The sequence below is a fragment of the Arctopsyche grandis genome, chromosome 1, assembly GCF_051622035.1.
Source record: "Arctopsyche grandis isolate Sample6627 chromosome 1, ASM5162203v2, whole genome shotgun sequence".
In the NCBI taxonomy this organism is placed as follows: domain Eukaryota; kingdom Metazoa; phylum Arthropoda; class Insecta; order Trichoptera; family Hydropsychidae; genus Arctopsyche; species Arctopsyche grandis.
This window is the reverse complement of record NC_135355.1, coordinates 13,436,654-13,456,692: the sequence shown is the minus strand read 5'-3', so window position 1 is coordinate 13,456,692 and position 20,039 is coordinate 13,436,654. Positions and strand designations below refer to the sequence as shown.

At 31.2% G+C, this 20,039-nt stretch overlaps 3 protein-coding genes across 3 annotated transcripts; all 3 read left to right on the top strand.

Annotated features, from left to right (window-relative positions):
• Positions 1–4,390: 4,390 nt before the first annotated feature.
• On the top strand, positions 4,391–9,394 carry LOC143910468 (cuticle protein-like). Its single transcript, XM_077428962.1, has 6 exons — positions 4,391–4,578; positions 5,829–5,937; positions 6,009–6,175; positions 6,242–6,286; positions 9,084–9,274; positions 9,390–9,394. Exons 1-6 carry the CDS (start codon positions 4,391–4,393, stop codon positions 9,392–9,394), a joined length of 705 nt encoding a protein of 234 aa, XP_077285088.1.
• Positions 9,395–10,032: 638 nt separating this feature from the next.
• Positions 10,033–10,381, top strand: LOC143910457 (cuticle protein 7-like). The gene is made up of 2 exons (XM_077428952.1): positions 10,033–10,223; positions 10,300–10,381. The coding sequence occupies exons 1-2, from the start codon at positions 10,033–10,035 to the stop codon at positions 10,379–10,381; spliced, it is 273 nt and encodes a 90-aa protein (XP_077285078.1).
• Positions 10,382–18,044: 7,663 nt separating this feature from the next.
• Positions 18,045–19,824, top strand: LOC143909919 (uncharacterized). The gene is made up of 4 exons (XM_077428193.1): positions 18,045–18,056; positions 18,485–18,943; positions 19,328–19,494; positions 19,773–19,824. The coding sequence occupies exons 1-4, from the start codon at positions 18,045–18,047 to the stop codon at positions 19,822–19,824; spliced, it is 690 nt and encodes a 229-aa protein (XP_077284319.1).
• Positions 19,825–20,039: the final 215 nt, after the last annotated feature.

Here is a 20,039-nt window from a genome sequence, read left to right as displayed (position 1 = left end):
CGTAAAGAACAATTGTGTAGATAACAAGCAAGGTCGAATGTTTGATTAGCCGCTGATCCATGAAATTGTACTCTTACAGTGAACGGAAAAACGTAAGATAGGAAAAAATGATTCAATTGAATATCGATTGTCGAGTTCCTGTCCGTATAAAATAAACGCTAGCTTTACCTAACAATGGTAAATTAAATTAAATTGAAAAAAATATGTGTGTTACTATTATACTATTATAATATGGAACTGATGAGTTTATTTGTCCATTATATTATTCAAATTGTTCTTAACAGATTTATTTCAACTGTGTGATTAAATTTAAATATTCCGTGCATGAGATGGATATTTTGGTATGTTAAGCAATTGTTGTGTTGAGCATTGGACTTGATCCAAATTTATTATATCATCAATTTACAAAAGTACCTTAGTTTTTTAACAAGAAAACAGCTGTTCACAACAACAATTCACATAACGAATTATGTAATTGTATCGTAAAGTCTGAACTGTTTCCTACTGACTTGAATAATTCAGTTCGCCTATTTACCCACTATCGCATTGACATCACTGTGATAAGATTATACAACGATGTGACATTAACTATGGCAAATCTAAAAATAAATAAATATTAAAACAGTTCAAACTAGGAAAAACGTGGGAATTTAAATTTGTAATATAAAAATATGAAACAAAATAAACGCAACAAATTGCACCATTCAATCGTGACGATTATTTTACAGTATATTTATATATGTATTGCTGTCGATCTTGTATTTTTTAATTTGAATCATTAGTGTAGTTCACGTACTGACTAACCATTGCTATAAAAAAGGTACATAAATGGCTTAAATAGAAATAACAACCTTTGTAATTAATGTCTGGACGAAAGTGTGACGTAAGTAAAGGTCAAGCTTCGAGTTAGCTTTGTTGTTTCGAAAAAAAAGGAAGTTAAGCTCGTAACCGTATCCGTATGATTTAATAACAAAGAAAAAAATTAGGCTGTTGCGGAAATCATTGTGAAATTTTCGTTTTGACCTTCCTACAAACATATTAATGTATGTATGTACATATGTACATTGTGCATATGTACAATTCATGAAGCAATATATGTATCGTTATATGTACATATGTATATGTATCGTTGAAAGTTTAAGCGTATCTAAATATGTAATAGTAAATTTATATACCTAACAGCCATTTTAAAATCAATGTTTATATAGAACCCGACTTCGCTCAGTATTTGTAATATAAACAGCTTAAAAATGGCGAATCTATTACTAAATATACATTTGTTTTTTATTAAATTTATTTCAATCGAAAAAAAAATATATCGAATCGTTTATAGAAATTGATTTGTTTTCGATTACCAACCAACAATACTTAAAAACTTACAAAGTGTCTTTCGAAATTATATATTAGATATTGACATGATGCGATACAATATATAATCAGAATATACATACATATGTACATATGTAGAATCAGAGGAACCAACGAAATGAAACTAAAATACACATAAAGTAAAAAAAAAAACCAAGAAAAATATGAATGCGTGGTGACATTTGAAACCCATAAAAATTTAGCAAAAATATGTATGAATAATTGATAACAAGCGGTATTCAAGAATGACAAACAAACATATATGTATTACCTTTGTATAATTTATAAACTAAACGAGATAATAAAAATAGCAAAACAATGTTTGTAAGATACCAGTAAATTATCCAATTAGTAGATAGGTTTGATATACACGAAAAATAATCAACAATATTCCGAATATGTTGTAGGTACATACTATATTGACACAATAGTTGGTTCTGTGACGATTTGCGAATAAATTCACGTATGCTTACTATATGACGTTTACAAGAATGCGTTTTGATCGCGCAACCATTCGTCGATATTTACAATACGACCATTATGAAGCTGTTCAATTTCCAGTGCACTAAAATGCAGCGTGATTAAAATCATGCAAATGTATCATTTGAGTAGCATAACAAAGCATGGCTCGATTTTTTCCAACGGTTGCGGAATTCGTCCTAGACTAAACGAACCTATCATAATTTCTTGTGAAATGTTTGCAGTAATCTACATAATGGTTAACCGCAGCATATATATGTATGTACGTATGCAAATACATACATACTATATGTAGTTGTAATTGACACTGAAATTAATACGCATGTGAACATTTATTAATTAATAAAAAATATTCATAAAAGTAGCGTTAATGTTAGTATCGATAATTTTTTTGTTGTTGTCAGTTACGCGCGTTAATCTCAATAATTGGTTTCAAATTCTTTAGCCAGTTAGTAAAAATCGAAACACGGATGCCAGACATCTCAAGGATTAATAATAATGTTTTTAAAAAGAACTCGAAATTGAGTTATGTAGCGGCTCGTGAAAAATCGAAATGAATCATATTAATGTTATCATACATATACAGGTGTAAGAAGTATACCTATAAATATGAATTTCTATATTGAAATATTTTTGCTTTTTTGAAACTATTAAATCGTAAATTTTTAAATGTACATACATATGTATATGTAGATACACATAAGAGTTCCTATTGACTTCCTATAGATTACCCCAATGTATGTAGAAGTATTTATTTTGTATTTAAAACAATACTTAAACTAAAAAACATCGAATCGTTTAAAAACTGTCTTGAAAACTATAAGGTTTGAAATTGGTATGCATTTGTTTTATTGTAATCTTACCAAATTCAGCAATGTCAGAATATTAGAAGTAAGGCTTCCAATCCCGGGATCCCGGTGTTTTCTGGCACCGTGAATCCCGGTGCTGAAACTAGTCTGAATACCGGGATTACGGTGCTGATAAAATTTCTTTAAAAATATTATTTTTACAAAAATAATAAAGAAAAAACATAAAAAAATTATATAATGAACAATGGGGGGATGAGCAATGACAATCATAGTCCATTTTTTTTCTCTGACTCATTTTGACGTCGGCTTGCCGTTCCCACGAAATGGTATCAACGGACTGTATTGTGTCGCAGATATTGTGCTCAACTGCAATGATATTTGTAGCATATTTTGAGTGAATCGAACTCAGAATCGATCACTGATCACGTTTTCACGTGTTTTTGTGTGAGTGTTTGTACGTCTGTGTATTTTGGGGATTTTTTGAATACCGTTCGTCCTATCGAACTGAAACTTAGTATCGGTTACTGAAATTATTATCGATACGACGTAAATTTTTTTCAAATTTTTAAGTTGACCGGAAATGGTATCTCCCATTATAGGTGTTCTCTTTTTTACTAATCTCTTTTCAGCTTGCTTTTAATTTTTTCGTCTGACAATATTTGGGTTCTTATCCACACTCTTTTGTTTCGATGAATAATTACTAGACGTTACAAACTATTTGTAAAAAACGAATCAATGAATCAAAGCGATGTTTTTTACTTTATTTGATTACATTTTCGGATGTATTTTATTTAATTTTAAAAATTTATGATTGCGAACCGAAAATTTAAAGAATGTAGCCAAACTCCAATATGGGAGAATTTTTTGCGTGAAACATCGGGAGAGTTTGCAAAATGCAATTGAACGTTTTTGAAATATGAAAACATGCGACTGAAGTTTTTTTCCTTATACAAATTAGCTAATAGCTAAAATTATATATAAATAAATAAATAATAAGAAATCCCGGTGCTAGCACCGGGATCGGAAATTCCCAGCACCGCAATCCCGGTGCTGAAGTAACCTTCCGGGATTGGAAGCACTAATTAGAAGACATCTACTATGGATGTACATACATATTTAAATAATCTATACTTTCTTGGGGAGGGCCTCCACCAGGATCCTCCCAGTCGTTGAATCGTATCAATTTTAAATTTTAATTTTTTGTGCGGCCTGAATCCGGTATATCCTTCTGTCGAGTGGCTGTATCGGCCACAACATCCTATTGGAAGTGGTAAGTCGAGGGCTACAGGGCGGTGACTGTCCATTTGGCCAACGTATATAAGACCAACCGATTACTGGACATATCAGTAAAGCACCAACCCAGGTGGACAATACGCTTACAAACTAACAACACACGCAAATTCAACATGATCCATCAGGTAGGCCCACAATTATGTACATATATACATACATACATATGTACATATGTATGAACATGTGTACTCGTAAGTCTAAGAGTTTCGTGGACGCAAAAAAAGAAAGGAATTTTAACGAATAGAAGTTTCAGCATCTTTAAAAATTGAAATTGGTTTAAGAATTTCAACTTTTCATATTATATTTTTATCAAATTACATATTTTGTATTAGAATTTAAACCACATTTGATAGAATTTCCCTAAAAATATAATGAAAATGGTTTACTAGAGTAAAATAATAATTAATAAGTTTGTCTGAAAATTTTTAGTGTATCTACATATGTATGTAAGTCGTGCCATATTAAATAAAAATCATATATTTCAGGTCCTTTGCTTGAGCGCCATCTTGGCCGTCTCACAAGCTGGTATCATTGCCGCCCCAGGATACGGACACGCCCTGTCATCCCAGAGCATCGTTCTTTCAGATCCTTCCCACGGATACGGATATGGACCAGCCCTCGCTCACGGATACGCTTCTCCCGCCTATGGACTAGGTGAACACACTCGACATTTAACCATACATACCACTTTCTTTGACATTAATCTACCACTGACGAACAAGTGTGTTAGTGGATCGTAACCATTCACTATCGTTGAAGTCGATTCACGGTCACGGTCAACGAGATGCGGTCATTCACGCTCCGATGCGGCTGAGACGGCTCTCACTTTCATTCGAATCGTTACGTCAAGCCATACGCATTCGGTTTGATAATATAATATGCATTTACGTGTGTAAGTGACACACTTGATCATGTATATATTTGGAATTTATTCACGGTGACTGGTGTGATTTATGCCACTCGGCTATTGAAAGATGTCGATTGAGTCAGTTAATTGTAACGGTGACTGCAATACGCAAAGTTGATTATTCTGCACCGTTAACTTCATGCAGTTACTGCTGGCACTTTACATTATTGATAGTAATTTTGTTTTTATTTTACATACCATTTAGATTTTTTCCATAATGAACTAAGATTTTACTTTTGGAAAAAGGAGATTTTATTATATGAATTATTCGTTTGATTTATAACTACACAACAATACTTAATATTATGTAGTTATAAGAAGAATCATATTAGTGAAGTTCATATGTATCTATTATTAATATTTCAATACTTTTATAACTATTTTTAAGCCACATTTCATCCAAAGAAATAATATTATAAGGTTATACTAATTAAATTTACATACATATACAAAAAAAAAAAAATTAAATTACCTTTAGATATAATTTTGAATTAATGTAGAAAATTTCACGTGAAAGTTTTTCGAATTGAATATTAAATCCTTTTAATGATATATTACGTAAATTTTCAGAAAATTAGTTAAAAATTAATGAAAGTTTTAAAAGGTATGCTGAATATATTTTTTATTAATATATCTATTATACACAAGTACATATGTATGTATGCCCCTATTGAGAAAAATAAAATATATACATATATGTACATATGTAAATTGCACATGCGTGAACCAAAAATTAACACTTTCATCAATTAAAAGCATCAATATTTCTCAACTTTACTCAAAAATCAGTTACACATACGTACGTGCTCGTATATTATATGTATTTGTACTAATTCAAACGGTGACATCTACTCGTAGAAACTGAAACTAATGAAGTTTTAATATAATTTTCCAAAATATTTTAATTCATTTTCAGGTCACTCTGCCATCTTATCTCATTCTGTTGCACCTGCTCATTATGCCGCCCCCACCTATGCCGCCCCCACCTATGCCGCCCCCGCCTATGCCGCCCCCGCCTATGCCGCCCCCACCTATGCCGCCCCTGCAATCATCAAAGCTCATGCCCCAGTCGAAGTATACGTAAGTAATCCACACCATTTTATTCCACAATTCAACATCCTTTCATGTTAAACAGAATTTTTCCCCCAAAGTCTCATCCTAAATACGAATTCAACTATGGAGTAACCGACCACCACACCGGAGACAGCAAATCTCAGTGGGAAGCCAGAGATGGAGACGTAGTTAAGGGACAATACTCTCTCGTCGAACCCGATGGCACCATCAGAACCGTAGACTACACCGCTGATGACCACAATGGGTAAATTTCTAGCTACGTGTATCGCGTATCTGTGAAATTTATAATAACTCATAAAAATAATTTCAGATTCAATGCCGTCGTTACCAAATCTGGACACGCTGTCCACCCCGCCCCTATTGTAGCCGCTCCATTGGCTCACGCCCCTCTTCTCCATGGATACCATTAAATATGACTACCATTGAAAACGATTGATATTTTGCGATATTTATTTTTAAAAATAATATAAGCCATCCCAACGCACATACTTTTACTCTATAGTAATAGCTATAGAATTGAGAACGGTATGTTTTTATACTCATAAGATTAATAAGGATAAGAAAAATCAGTACACATTCTGCACTTTATACAACATCTCGAAAAAATTGTCGTTCATATGCTAGTTCAATCTCTCTGTGCTGTATTATTATTTTATTATTTATTTCAATTCGCTTTTAAGACCTACTTCTCCCGCCTTCCTTTCGATTATATGAACAATCAATTTTTTATTTGTAATTTTGCGGAATCTGTACGTGAAAAATAGTATATATGGTGTATATACATGCTTACGAGCACGTTAATTTTCATTTTCATTGTTAAATAAAATTATATAAAAAAATGAATAAAATAAAAATCTCATTTCAATAAATTGGCACTTTTATTTAGTATATTTTTTGTGTTAAGACAAATGAAAACGTGGCGCATTTCACCAATCGAAACACACTGATGACTAAAAGCTGGCAATACACCTTTTTATACTTTTTTTGACGCTGTTGCAGTCGACAACCTTTTAATAAATGTATCTTGATCTCACTATTCGTTAAAGTAAAGGGGGCATATTTACATCATACAATTAAACATGTCCATTTGAATTAGTAAACTACATCGTCACGAGATAAAAACTATATACTTACTATTGTACAAATATCTCATACGATTACGAACTAATTCCAACGATTAGATTCTAAAATTTATTTTTTCAAATAAAAATGAAGAAAAATAGCAGTAATTCAATGTTATCATAAAATATACACATGTTTCACAAAATATTGGGAATCACTTGCATAAGTCTTATGTACCTACGTATGTATGTATGTATAGGTATAACAATAAGAGTTAGCTTTCTAGATTTTAATACATATTATACATGTATACAATCTGTAACAACCTCTTTATGAAGCAAAATAATTGAAAAAAATGTAGATATATCTGGTGTACGTTCCTGTCTGTTAAAATATTTAAAAGCATCTGTGTTGAAGTATATCAATTTGCCGTCACCTAGTCCCCTTGTATCCTACTCTCGAACACGTGAGTAAGGCTGGGGGATAAAAACAGGGAGATTTCCCAGAGAAATTATATTTCTTTGAGATTTTGTGCATGTGCCACGCCACTGGCACATCCCAACCCTCTTTAATATTTTTGGATTTTTATTATTACGAAATTATGTTCACAATACATCGTATATCTATTTTAATAGCTACTGATCTACTGATCATTTTCTATTTTACAATTTTAATTTAATTTTGTTAGTAATCATAGTATTATCTAATTCTAATGTTAATGTACAGCATAATAGGAAAAAGAGGTCAAAAACCTTTTTACAATTCTTACAAATGCTCATAATACATCTAATACATAATATTAATTAAACTCTAAAGTCGATGACCTAAAGCAGATTGTGTTTAGGTAATCTGTGTTTATACCGGAAGGGTATAGACATTTTGTTATAATCACCGAGACTCTTCACAAGTGTGTTAGTATGGTTATTAGTGATTCTGTCATAGAATCTACTAGTTAGTTTGTTAGATATGTACTTTGTAAACTACGATTTATAATTATAGCACAGGTAAATATGTATGTACTATATCTAAAAATAAAATTTCATTTTCTATGGCCGTTTAATTAGACATAATGTACAACATTACAACCTTGTATTTTTAATACTCATTTCAATTTCAACTATTGACATAAGTCGACATCGACATTTTTTTGGAATAGATATGTATACATATATGTATATACATACATCTACATTTTTTCACAAAATAAACGTGTGCCTTTTAATGACACGTTGCACGTGTTTATGCAATCGCCCTAAATTCTGGTAGTAGGTATGCGTGGACGTGAAAAATGATAATACCAAAAAAATCATAGTACGCGAGTCGAACTATATTATTTGTTTCGAAATATGGGCATATTGACAAACGCGCATTATGTATCCACACAAATACACACACATCGTTCCAATAAAAAAAAACACGTATACCTACCTTAAAACAACCAAACTGTGGGGCGTGACAATTAGGGACCCGAAAACGATACTACCGATATGCATTTGAATTTGCAACGATTGAAAATGCTCATGCATACAATTAAAATCATTTTTTACGTACGTTTCCGTCAAATGTTCCAATTACATAAACTTTAAATTAATTTGATTTACATTTCAAAAGTGAAGGTTGTATCTAATTTGTGATAATTAAAAAGGCAGACACTTAGTTTTGAAAGTTCAGGTTTATCGAAAATGAATAGCCATTCGATAACGGTGTGGTTGTGCAATTCCGTATTTCGATGAACCCTCGGGGCTCTTTTGGCCCTACTGCGAACACGCAGATTGCCTTACTGATAAGTCGGGCCCTATAAATATGGATCCAAATTTCATTCAAGTCACAGTAGTGCCTTTTGGCTTCTTTTACCTACACGACATCGAAAACTGACAAGCACAATGATCGCAAAGGTATGCATAATAATAAAAAATCTACCCTTATTAGTCTTTGCCTTAACTAAGTTTCTGGTGTGTTTTACTTTGAACTTAGATTGTATTGTTGGTCTTTGGTGTGGTTGCGGCCCAAGCTCAACACCACGCAGTATCATCCCAAAGCATAATTCACCATGCTGCCCCAGCTCACAAACAAATACATTTAGCTCCTCATCCAGCTATCGCCTATGCATCAGCTCCAGCCCATATTGCTATTGCTGCCCCCACCATCAAGCACTATGCACCAGCTCCAGCTCTCATTAAGTATGCTCCTCATCCCGCACCAGCTCTCATCAAATACGCCCCCGCTCACCATGCTATCTTGAAAGCTCATGAACCAGATGTAAGTATTCCATGCAAATTCAGTATGATAATATTATTATTTATAATTAATTAAAGGACGCTTTTAAATTCATATCGAAACTTAAGTTAAAAAAATTGGCTGTTCTTATCATAAAATGTTCAATTGCATTCTTTCAGTCTAGTATAATATAATATTTATATTATTAAATGCATGTGCATTTTAATGTTTTCCAAATTCACCTGTGCGTTTCAAAAATTTATAGATTATACATATATAAACTTGAGTATCATGTACATATGTATGTATGTAGATTATATATTATACATAGTTCAACATACGATAAATGTAATAATCGTAATGAATCATTAATAGTTGTATTGTTTTGGGCACCTGCTATTTTTTTTATCAATTAGTATATCAATTAGTATTTCAATAAGGATATTATATTAAGGGTACCATTTAAAGGCCTGACAATTATAAACAATGCCCCTCTCTAAAATAGCTTTTGAGATTTGTCGTGGAATTTATTTTACAGCCATCTATTCAGCCAAAAATATTTTCCCTTATATTAACGCTTTTTTTAGTGCTAAGTATTTGCATTTAAAATCAAATCTACGTCAACTTGGGCCTATATTCGGATTATTATAAAAGTAAATTAAACAGAACCGTCAAAGTCGCACATTTGCCTCTGAATAACACATTTACATTTGATCTTAGGATTCTTGGTAATAACGCAAAATACAAATCAATCCTAATTTAATATATGTATGATCTGCTTTAGAAACAAATTATTTTTCAAATAAATTGTAGTCGAAACTAATGATAAAAATAAACTTATTTCAGGCACACCCAGCTTACAAATTCGAATACAGCATAGTCGATCCTCACACTGGTGACCAGAAGAGCCAATCAGAAACTAGAGACGGTGATGTAGTCAAGGGATCGTACTCTCTCGTCGAACCTGACGGTTCTGTGAGAACTGTGGAATACTCTGCTGATGACCATAATGGGTGCGTTTTATAATCTAAATCATTTTTAAATTGAAAATAATTGATACAATTTAACCATTGATTATGTTTTCTTCAGATTCAACGCCGTCGTGAGCAACTCCCATGCTCCTCATGGCTCTCCTCATGCTCCTCAGCCACACCCAGCTTATTTACATTAGTTTTATATTAATATAAAAAAAAATGTTGGACGACTTCTTTACGATATGACGGACCTAGAACTATTCTAATCATTAATTTATGTACTTCATATTTGCATATATTCTTCATGAACGATCGCTTATTTATATCCATAATTCATTTTCTTTTGTTTGTATAAAGTTAGGCTTCAACTGAATATTTTTTATTATAAATTATTTGACATCATTTATTTTTTATATTATTTTAGTCTTAGATTTTTTGTAAATATGATTTTATATTGTAAATTAATATATTGAAGAGAATATATAAAATGAAATAAAAACTTGTATTTTTTAGTTGAAGGAAGTAATCGAATTCTCAAGAGTGATGTAATTCAAGGATTCGCACCATATTTTAACACTATAATTGTGAAGCATTTTACATGTGGTTTAAAAATCAATATCAAATTATTTAATACACATTCACCTATTGTATAAAAAATCAAGTGGATTTAGAAGTTGCACTTGAATATTCTTTGAACGTGAAACATTATATAATATTTCGAGCGATAGTGAAAACGAAAAATCGTGATCATCAGTCACTCGAAAAAAGTGCTGAGTTATCTCAGTTATACTACAATTGTTTGATGAGCTTTTCAACTCATTGGTCGAGAGTAAAAGTTTGAAGACGTATTATTGTGAGTAATTATTATCGCTGGTCATCATTTCATACAACAAGAACATCAATATTTTCACAATGCAAATGAAAGTTCCCATAGAATTTTCACACGTCAAAAAGGGCTCCAACCTTGAACCTTCCAAGTATTGAACGTTAAATATGTTGTAACAACAGATTATATAGACAGGAGAAAGACTATATTTTTATGTTTAGTCAATATTTCTTTTTCATTAAATTTCGCAACCTAAATATTATACGTAAGTGGGTACAACTAAAAATTGACCGTTTATATGGCAAAGCGATCTTAAATGTTATTATACAACAATCGTGATTTCGTGCAGTTTTTGTTATGTTACGAAATAGTAAACGAGCCCATTTTATATCGAAAAATATATATTTCTTACGATGCAAGGACACAGTAAATTGTTAACTGACAAATTTAGTTTAGTTTTCGGTCGATTTTTCACGATATTAGGCGTGTACTAAATTGAAAATGATTTATAAAAAAAAATATTTTGCATACACATTCATAAAAATATGTTTTGTTTATAAAGCACAATGGGGCCATAAATTGTTTTGTTTATGAACATTGTGCAATTGTTCATGTTTCCACAGATTGATAATTTCTAACCTAAAATCCGTATATCATATTTCATTAATGGAGACTAGTTTTAAAATTTAACATATGTACATACACAAAGTGTTTTATTTTATTTCCTATTCATGAACCTCGATATTTAATGTATTAGCTTAAAATTAACTATTTATTTAAATAGTATTTCACAATTACTTGAAAAAATTAATATAATTTATAGAAAATTTTATGAAAGTTTTGCCATTAGTTTTTAAATAATTATCATGCACCACCCATTAATAAGTCCAACCACATTGTAATGATGTAATTGTTGTATTGTTTGATGAACTTTAACTATTATCTGTTAACTTAAATACATCATTAGCGATTATGCATATGCATATGCAGGTGTTGTATTTGAATACGACGCATTATGCATTAGCCAGTAAACGAAGGTTAAATATAATACTATGTGTCGATTTTCATTGCGAAAAGTGTGTGCGTGACTAAAATATGCGCACATTGTGGATTCCTTGTTGAATTTTACAATTTTCATGAAATATTTAGGTAATCAAGGCGACATGCACTCGTTTCGAAAGTAATCCGACACTCTTTATCGTATCAATCTATTGGTATATCGCCATGACACAAATCGATCGACGGTTACCCGAAAATTCCTTATAGTCGAATTACTGCTATTTCACATTCGTACACTTCCATTGTCCGTTTGTGAGATTGGGCAATTTTCATATCGATTTAATCAAATTTTGACAAATCATTCAGGAAAAATGAAAATATGTAACAAATATAATCTAATGCGATACGTTTCTTATATCAGAATTTCTATTATCGCTGTTTTCTACCAGTTCTTTGTTATCCAAGTGCGTTTTGTTATTGATGTCCATCTATACTGTTTTGGTTGACACTGATCTTTATAATATTCTCGAGCTTTAGGTCAAATTTGTTTCCAATTTATGTACATGTTGACCTGTTCGTGAATCCTTTGTCGTGAGAACGGAAAAAAAATTTAAGCAATCGAATAATGTGAACCAGATTTGTTACACAAGGGTTTGTGATTTTAATCCGACGACTCAGTTTCGACACTCACACTATTCTCATCGAACGCGCTTTTTCAGCATTTGCAAAATCTAATTTTAGGTTTTGCAAATGCTGGGAGATGTCGGTGCAAGGTCTACCATGTTTGATCTTGAAAGTGCAACAATGAAACGTGATGTTAACAAATTGTTGGAAGCTCATTGATCTTTTTCGATATGATTGATATAGACTTATTTGGTATACGTATCCTTTTTTATCTTTAATGTTTTTAATATACGCTGTCTTATAACTATTAATATACGCTGACCTATAACTTTTTGATTTTATTATGAATTTCTATTTATTATTTCTATTCTATCAAGGTATATTTCGCAAATTATGAGTTACATATTTCTTTAATATCCCAGAATTTGGCGGTTCACTATACATCTACATATATTATTCGTTTCGTTCTCCTGCTCTTACGTGGTAATACGTCATGCCCGTTGTTGCTGGAGCAGTTGGGGCTTTATGTCCCTAATCACTATGTGCGTGGTAGACATCATCATTTGCTGGCTGTACCTCCTGCCCGCACAGTCCTTTTTCGAATGGCTCCTATTCCAAGAGCTATCCGACTTCTTAATGAAATCGTTGCTGCCGAGACTGAATGTGATATTTTCCACCTTAGTGAGCGTAAATTGTCGGAAATTACTCTAACCCATTTATCTGGTAGTCTGCGCTCATCATTGTTTTCATGATTGATTGTGATTTATGAGTGAAATTTTGATTAACTCTCTCCCATTTGGGCCTTACAGGGATGTTTTGTATTTGTAGTTGTTTCTTACATATTTATTGAAACTGGCTGTAGGTGCAAGGCATTCCTTATGCTATATTATAACGATATATAATAATAATTATTATTATTTTTAGTTGTTTGTGTATATATATGTTTTGTTTTTGTTATGTCTAATTTATTATTTTGTTTCTTGTCTTTTCTGTTATATTTTTGACCATTGTGGCGCATTAGGAATTCCTGTAATGCTACAACGGTCCAAACTTTAAATAAATAAATATTATATACACGTATCAAAAATCATTAATGACGTTACTCAAATATGTAAATATGTAAAAAAGGAATAACAAATGTTTGATAAATAATGGGTCGACAATAAAATAATGGGAAACTATTCATCAAGTATCATATTTGATTTTTACTTTATCCATGTAATTAGTAACAATAGATTAAGTTTTGTGATCATGCGAACTTGAAATTTTGACTGATTTGAACTCATAATCGACAACTGATTCACGTTTTCATGATCTAGAAAAAATCTGTGTGTATGTATGTGTGTGTATGTAATGTTGGAGATTTTTCGAACACTATGTAGAGGTTGTGATTTCTCGACTTTTTTTGATTCTGGAAATTAGAGAATTTCATTTTCTCGGAATATTTGAATCTTGAGATTTGATAATCGCATTTTCTCGAAATATATATTTTTTTAATATAGTAAATCGATTTTTTAAGCATATAAAATCGACAACACACAAAAATCAAAAGAACACAAAGACTACATTTATTATATTAGGGGTTTATAACTTTATTAAAGACATGATGAAAGAAATATATAGAGATATACAATAGAACATTGAATAGGAAAAAAAAGTAAAATTATATAAAATAATTATTATAAAAGAGGGAATGAAAAGAAAAAAAAATAAAAGAAAATAAAAATATACGATAGTAATTTAAAATAGTAAGAAAATAATTTTAAAAAATTCCTAGTGTTGCTTCTCAGCTTTTCCAGTGTTTGTGACCAAAAGATAACATACTGATCAAAAAATAAAAATACTGGAAATACCGGACAAATAATAAAAAAAAGGTTACAAAACAAAATTCGATATTGAACTAATGACTATGATAGCGATACAAATTGAGCGCAAATGTATGGAAACTTGCACAAAACAAAAGTTCTACTTCCGGTTGTCAGATTTTGTTCAAATTTTTTTATTACTAAGAATCGCTAATCACTCATTAAATATTAAGAAAATAAAAATAATTTTAAAGGTCAAAATAAAATAATGAAATATTGTTTTAAAAAAAATACTACTTCCGGTTTACGAATTCTGACCAAAACCCTACCAGCTCTAAGTTAGTACATAAAGGATAGAAATATAATTTTTCAGCTTAATACGTTCAGGGGTGTGGACAGAGTAGTGGGCACAACATTTTCGACCTTTCTAAGAGAAAAAAATCCCACTTCTGGTTTATAAAATTTAATAATTTGTTTTCATTTTCATCTCATTGATACAAGAATTATACTTGAATTTTTTTGTGACGAACACACATGTTTAAGGGGTCGAAAAAAATAGTGGAAGAAAAATCGAACAAGAGTAAACTGTCACTTCCGGTTGGCAGATGCTTACTAAATTTTATAAATAACTTGGTATTAAGCTTAAACTTCTAGATATGAAATTTCAGTTCAATAAATCAAAAGGTTTCTGGGAAAAACATAAAAAACCTCGATTCTCAAGTAAAAGTACTACTTTCGGTTCAGATAGAAATATTTAAAAAATATAAGGTTATAAAAATTATTATTTCTATCATATTTAAAAAAAAATTCAGTCTTATTCAGTTAGTGGTTTGGGAGATAATTGAATTCAAAAACTTAAAAAAAGAGGACACCTATAAGGGGAGGTAACATTTCCAGTCAACTTAAAAATTTGAAAAAAAATTACGTCGTGTCGATAAGAATTTCAGTAAGCGATACTAAGTTTCAGTTTGATAGGACTAACGGTGTTAAAAATATCCCCAAAATACACACACACACACACACATTTTTTCTAGATCATGAAAACGTGATCAGTGATCGATTTTGAGTTCGAATCCGTCAAAATCTCGAGTTCGAATTTTCGCATGATCACAAAACTTCATCTATTGTTACTACGTATGTACATACATAGATAAAGTAATAATGACCATCTATGTACATATATTAAAATACTGACCATAACATGATTAATATATGAGAAACAAATACACAAACTATAGAAACAAATACACAAAATTATATAAATAATAAATCACACATATTTGTTTCATGTGTTACAGTGGGGTCGTATTGTCAGTGAAAATATATTTTCACTGGCATTTTAGTGTAATCATAACCGAATACTTTTCCACTAGTGACTTGTATATGTAACTTAAATATGGTGCGATTTCGCTGTAACATGTGCATATGTACATACTATAATATAAAAATATTGACCATCTATACATATAAAATACGTACACAAAATTATTTACGAGTTAATAAATCAGTCAGTTTATTGAACAAAAACATGTAGGGATAAATTAAAAATATTCTCGATATTTTCGAGATTATAATAAACGACTTCTCGAGAAACGAGAATCTCTAATTTTCATAATAAAATATTCTCGAGAAATGAGAATCTAGAAATTTCACAATAAAATATTCCCGAGAAACGAGAATCAAAATTTCTCGAGAATTCTCTAAATTAGAAGTTTAAGCCTAATATCAAGTTATATATAAAGTTTAGTGAGCACCCGTCAACCGAAAGTGGCAATTAAATCAAGTTTGATTTTTCTTCCACTATCTTTTTCGACCGTTTAAATATGTGTGCTCTTCACAAGAACATGCATGTAGAATCTTTGTATCAGTGAGATGAAATAAATAAAAATCATTTAATTTAATAAACCGGAAGTGGGATTTTTTCTCTTAGAAAAGGCAAAAATGTTATGACCACAAGATCTTTTCCACACCACTGAACGTATCAAGCTGTAAATTTATATTTTATTCTTTATACATATGCTAACTTAGAGTAGATAAGGTTTTGGCTAGAATTCGAAAACTGGAAATATTTTTTTTTGAAACAATATTTCATTATTTTATTTTGTTTGTAATATTTATAGTGATGTCACTAATTTTTTATAATAAAATCCGACAACTGGACAACATTAATTAGCATTCATAGCTGATATGTGTGAACGTGTATGTACATGTTTCATTATCGAATTTTTTTTTATACTTCTTATATTCCTCAAATACAAAGATAAACTCGCGGGTTAGTCACATCTAAGTTTTTATTATTTTGAAATGCTTTTTATTGTTTTTAAATTATGTTCATAATACATTTTTGATTTATTATAATAGTTTCAGATCAAATTAAGTATTTGTAGTTATTATCTTATTTTAATGTTAGCCATACAGCATCAGATCCTAAAAACCTATTTACAATTATTATTAATACAATGCATACGTTACACAATATATTTCATACGTAATATTTATACTAAGAGCTCTTGAAAGTCGAAATTCTTATAAATATACGTCATAATTGAATATTGTAGGTCTCATTTGTCGTTCAAAGAGCTGTGTATAATATTATATTACATACATATACGAATAACATGTACGTACATAGTATGTACATATGTGTGTATGTATGTATGTACATATTTTCATAAATACTATGAGTCTTTACGAATTGTGTTTATTGCTAGCAATAATTCAATACATATTTAAATTTAACTAAAAGTCATCCATAACATAATTTTTTTTTGAATTGACAGAATTCTCATGCAAGGAAACAAATTATATTACACTCATAATTACAAATGATATTTAAAAATTATACGTTATTATTTATAACGACAATATGAAACAACGCCTACCCACGTGTAATCAGTTTGTTCGAGAATTAAACAATTACATACATACATACAAATATTCGCATTCTCATAGAATTTATGAATCAAGATTTAGTGTGTAATATCAAATGATGCCAACGAATAAACAATGAGATTAACAACGCAAATTTACGATAAAAAAGTCAGAAAACGAGTGACTCCATTACGCAAACAGATTTTGTGAGAGTATAACAAGGTGCAGTCTAACATTTCGACAGGTGTGATGCATTTTTTACTTTGCACGAATGTAACACCTGTCATCCAAACTTCAGATAATATTTTTCATTTAACAATATTTTAACAACAGTCGAACGATTGTCGCAATAAATCGATTCGTTGCTGCCGATAAAACCATTCAAAGCGACCGCTCGACAAATAGACGAATCACGCTCGAGCTTTCTAAGCTTCAATAGCTGCTGGCTAGATGAACTTTTAGAGGGCGTCAAGGATATTGTTGAGTGATTGGAGTAAGGAGGGGAGGTTTCGCAACAGATCAATTATCTGGAATGACGCTAAAATTTTACTAGACGATAGATCCAAGTCCGAGTGTCCGAGGTTCTCATTGTTCCGTTGGGCAATGGCCACCTTCACCCATTGTCTCGTCCATTTTGAATCCGTTTGCTATATAAGGTGATCGCGTTTTTCATAAACGATACAGTTCTATCTGAGGTATACTGCGAGCAACAAGTCTCCTACCTAAACCAAGAAAATGATCAGTAAAGTGAGTATAGGATATCACCATTCTACACATGGCTATTAGCTATGTACATATGTACATATCTGCATATAAAAACAACCCCTATTTTTTAGCACTAAAATCTGTAATGGCTAATTTATAATCAGCCAAATTACCCTATGATGCTCGGGCAGATGAAAACTTTTTCAGAAAAATATTTTTTGGGATCTTTTTAGTTCGAATTAAATAAAACTCATTTCAAAAATCGTCTATATGTAGTTTAAGTTAAATAGTAATTTTATTTATATAAAATATGTTTTAACGTTATACATATATGTACATAAGTATATATGTACATATGTACATTTAAGTAAACAAATTTTTAACCAAAAAAAGTCATTATTTTTTTTTTTTTGTAATAGTGATTATTTATTTAAAATATAACCAAATTTAAATTGCGATTTTTATAACAGATTGCAGTTTTGTGTGGAGTAGTTGCTTTGTGCAACGCCGGTCTCTTGGGGCATGGCAGTGGCTACGGAGGTGGTGCTGTCTCCTCCCAATCATCAGTGGTACATCACGAACCATCTCATCATGGCTATGGAGGATTAGGTCACGGTAACGGTCTGGGCTACGGGGGTGGACTTGGCTACGGAGGTGGACTTGGCCACGGTGGAGGACTCGGTTATGGTGGTCATGGATCTGCTGTATCATCTCAATCCATTGTACGTAATGACGGTCATAGCCAAATCGTAACTCCGTCTCTGGGACACGAATATGCCGGTGCTGGATATGGAGGACTTAGTGGATATGCAGGACTTGGAGGACACGGAGGGCTCGGAGGACATGGAGGACTCGGAGGATATGGAGGATACGCTGGTGGACATGGAGGATACGCTGGTGGACATGGAGCCTCTCACTATGATGAATATGTAAGTATACTTACATACATTTATGTTTACGTATATGTAAATTACGTATATATGTAAATATATACATAAGTATATAAATTACATTTATGAAAATATGTACATATTTATTTATATGACTTTTAAGAATTGCAAGACGAACAAATTTATCTGTATCCATCCATTTTTTACAAACCTGCTTTACGTTTTTAAATTTACTTAAATTTTGAGGAATAAAAAGTTAAAGTTCGCCTTTTTTTTACAAGGTTTTTACTAAGTTTACATACTTTATGCACACTTACTCTATAAGAAAAATCATATTACACGTGTATGTTTTCACTTCTCATATAAATTTATGGTTTAAAAGGTATTCAACTCATATTGACGGATTAATATAATATATTACAGGCTCATCCATCATACAAATTTGACTACGGAGTGACAGATCATCACACAGGAGACAGCAAAACTCAGTGGGAATCTCGAGACGGAGATGTAGTCAAAGGAGAATATTCTTTGGTAGAGCCTGACGGTTCAGTGAGGACCGTACATTACACAGCCGACGATCACAATGGGTAAATAAAGTTTAAAATTACGAATTACTAAACAAAACAAAAAAAAGTTTATAATTACGAAAAGCTCACATTTACCGTATCACTCCATTGTTATAACGACGAATGCAACAAATAATTTTCGCACATTGTTGCATCGTGTGCAACAAAATGAAAATTGCATACAACGTGCCTTTTATCTCAACGAGTGATTGAATTTACAAATGTGACGCAATAAATTACGACACACAACAATTAGTAACTCACAATTGAAATTTTTGAAAATATTCAACACTTTTCAGATTCAACGCTGTCGTCAGCAAGACTCCACTCCACCACGGCTACCATCATTGATTATGTTGTAAGACGGTGACAAATCTCAATGTATCTGCGATCAAAATGTATTATTTATATTTATTTTATATCAGTTTTTATTTGTGTTTTAAATAAATAAACTATTTATATTAAAATTTACACTGTGTCGTATACATATTTCAAATACCATGATTATTATATTGTATTTTATAAACGAAATTAATTTAAAATTTTTTTAAAATCATAATAATACT